Source organism: Pollachius pollachius (assembly GCF_949987615.1).
Source record: "Pollachius pollachius genome assembly, chromosome: 20".
Taxonomy (NCBI): domain Eukaryota; kingdom Metazoa; phylum Chordata; class Actinopteri; order Gadiformes; family Gadidae; genus Pollachius; species Pollachius pollachius.
Window position 1 is genome coordinate 12,513,693 of NC_136953.1, and position 3,450 is coordinate 12,517,142.

Consider the following 3,450-nt stretch of genomic DNA (forward strand, 5'->3'; position numbering starts at 1 on the left):
CGGTGCCAATAAACAAAACCAAGCCTGTGAAAACATGTCCTGGCTTCTTGTAAGATATGAGATGTCACAGGTGTCAACCTTTTCCCCTGGTTATTTGTTGAGGGAGTTTTTGAGAGAGAGAGAGAGAGAGAGAGAGAGAGAGAGAGAGAGATGTTCCTGTGTGGTTTATTCTGCCAATAAACCACAGAGAGAGAGAGATAAAAGTAAGGTCGAGTGACGTGGTATCTCTACGAAGATGAAACGGCAGAGCGAGTTCAAGCTGAGGACGGTTATCGGAGGACAGCCAGGTCACACACATGCATACTGAGAAGACTTTTTGGAGCGTGTTGTTTTTTTACGGCTACAGAGTATACTCCAAGCCCTCTGTCACAAAGGCTCTCTCTCTCTTGCCCTTTTCTCACCTTCTCTCCTTGGTGACAGACAGAGCCTCCTGTGCACTGACACATTCATTACATGCTCTGCAACACACACTGAGGAGACAGAGAGAGAGAGGGAGAGAGAGAGAGAGAGAGAGAGAGAGAGGGAGATGTACAAAGAGATGCAGTTTCATGTAGATAGAAAAGGGAGAGAGGGTAGAGAGAGAGAAACGCAAAGAGATTAGGAGGGGGAGGGAATTTACAGAGATTGAGGCAGAGAGAGAGATGGAGAGAGAACGGGTGAGGGGAGACTTCTGAAGGCTGTGGAGGTGAAACTGAATATTAAGCGAGGGGCTCCGACTTTGAGCGCCGTGGAGACGCCTCAGTGGGGGGGCGACGACGTCGCGTTCTGCTCTCTGTCTCCCGCCTGGTTCTGAACGTTCAGGACAGGGGGGGTCCAGTGGTGAGGGACAGCCCCACTGCCTTCTCCCAGTTCAACACCCACTGGACACGTGTATGTATTTCTGAATAAGGGACCCCTAAATGCATTTCCTGAATCTATTCCCACCCTCATACATCCCTCCATCGCCGAACCCCTGCATTTCAACCACATCTGTGCAGGCTTTCTTATTCCACCACTGAGCTCTGAGGTCCTTTAGTTTAGTTGAACTAGTTAGGCTGCGTAACTCCTTTTTCACTTTTGTTTATTTGTATTTATTAATTGTGTGGATCTATATTTTATTTAAAGGTGGTGTTTGTTTGTATTCAATCCCGCTGTGATCAATGTAGTCAAAACTGACTAACCAAGTAGTCGAATTTGTTGCAGTCACATGCATCAGGCACACTGAACAATGACACACACGCACACACGCACACACACACACACACACACACACACACACGCATGCACACACGCATCTACATTACTGATTACAAGCCAGGACAGAACCGTCTCAAATGATGACGGTTTATGATTCCTGCACAACCAGTTGAGTTAAGGCCCAAACACAAAGTTTCACACACAGATTCTGTCTCAGTATGGGAGCATAAATTATTCTGAGTGACTGAGTTTATTGCCTCCAGTGAAGAATCACTCACTCACTCACTCAACCACCAATTTACTTTGACCGCTGAGCAAGGCATAGTACTTTGTGGTTGCGTCGGTCTGGCCTTGTGAATTTCGCAGATTTACACAGTTGGGCAGGCTTGGTTCTGCAAGTCACTCCCAAATCTGAGCACGGGTCATGAAAAAACAGAGTATCTCTTCAAATTACAGATGAAAGCGTCTTTGCTTTCGTTCCAGAAAAGGACATTTCCTTCCATTTCACTCTCTCTCTCTCTCTCTCTCTCTCTCTCTCTCTCTCTCTCTCTCTCTCTCTCTCTCTCTCTCTCTCTCTCTCTCTCTCTCTCTCTCTCTCTCTCTCTCTCTGACTCCTGTTGCGTTGTTTTTTCCGGGAACGCACGGCAAACTATCGGTATCTGCAAAAGGTGGTTGCGTTGCTTTGGTGTCCTCCCTGCTCCTTGTCCCCTCCCTCAGTGTTTTAATCAGATTCACTCATTACTTGTAAGTGTTTTCCGTTCTGACAACGCTAATTTCTAATTAACTCTCAGATGCTCCCACACCAACCGAACGGCTGTCCCTACCGACTGACTGGGCTATTTTTGTTATCGGTAATCGCATTGTGTGTGCGCTGTCTACCCGCGTGTGTGTGTGTGTGTGTGTGTGCGTGTGTGTGTGTGTGTGTGTGTGTGTGTGTGTGTGTGTGTGTGTCTCTCTCTCTCTCTCTCTCTGCCAGTGTGCACAGACACAACAACTGATGAAGTGTCTTCCGTTTTATCTTGGGATTACGAATTGTGTCCACAAATAAAAACATTGTAGCAGTACCGTTGATGCCCCCCCTTCCCCCAAACCCTGACCCCAACAGGAAGTAAGCTGTGGTGACCATGACAACAGAGATGCAGGAGATCGCCATCACAGAGGAGAAGCCCCTCGTCCCGCCCCCGACGGACGCCACCAAGGTCAGCCCCGCCCACACATGCACACACCTCCACGTGCACACTCATACACATGCACACACCTCCACGTACACACTCAAACATATGCACACATCTCCATGTGCACACGCATGCACACACCTTCACGTGCACAGTCATACACATATAAACACCTCCTCTTGCACACGCATGCACTTTCCTACACATGCACACCTCAACCCATACACATTGACCCACGCACACACACGCACACACACACACACACACACACACACACACACACACACACACACACACACACACACACACACACACACACACACACACAGAGTGTGATATCATAATAATAGCCTTAGGACTGAGAGAGACTGAAAAAGATGAGATCATTGGAATATGAGATAAGACGCTGAAATATCAGCATTCTGTGTATGATAAGAAACATGAGTCGGCTGCGTGTCATTCCACTGCAGGCTTTAAACAGAGGAAGCTTGTTGCATCATGTACTTCTGCACAGCGTTGATGATCTGCTTTGTTAGGAAATCAATGCGTGCTCCGAAAGGCCTCTCATGGTGTTTTAAAGAGCGCTCATCATCAATGACTTTGCCCTGTCAGGTACTGTCCGCTGTTCGGTCTGTAGCGTTAAAGTTGACCTGTTTACCTTAGTTATCTTATCAATCTCTCTCTCCCTCCCTCTCTCTCTCTCCTCTCTAGGAGGCGGAGGCGGCTGCCAGGATACTGCTGGTCAGCGGGACGGTGAGGCCTTTGTCTGTTTGTTTTCTTTAGCTGCTATGGATCCTTTAGGTCCTTAACACTTTAAACACACACGTAGCTCCAGGCTATCCAGTGGTGGTCAACAATCTCTCTCTCTCTCTCTCTCTCTCTTCTCTCTCTCTCTCTCTCTCTTCTCTCTCTCTCTCTCTCTCTCTCTCTCCTCTCTCTCTCTCTCTCTCGCTCTCTCTCTCTCTCTCTCTCCAGGTGCATGTGATCGAGACCCCCCATGGGGGGCTGCGTGTGACGGTGCACGGCACCACCAACGCCCGCCGGCCCGCCATCCTCACCGTGCATGACGTGGGCCCTGGACAGTCAGTACCCCCGTCTG

The 3,450-nt window shown here is 48.7% G+C and overlaps 1 protein-coding gene across 1 annotated transcript in view; it reads left to right on the forward strand.

Annotated features, from left to right (window-relative positions):
- The window catches only part of ndrg2 (NDRG family member 2), a 20,770-nt gene that overhangs the window by 11,860 nt on the left and 5,460 nt on the right, over positions 1 to 3,450 (forward strand). The window contains 3 exon segments of the mRNA XM_079758287.1: positions 2,282 to 2,375; positions 3,063 to 3,104; positions 3,327 to 3,445. Coding sequence (XP_079614413.1) covers positions 2,301 to 2,375; positions 3,063 to 3,104; positions 3,327 to 3,445 — 236 coding nt within the window. The 5' untranslated portion in view covers positions 2,282 to 2,300.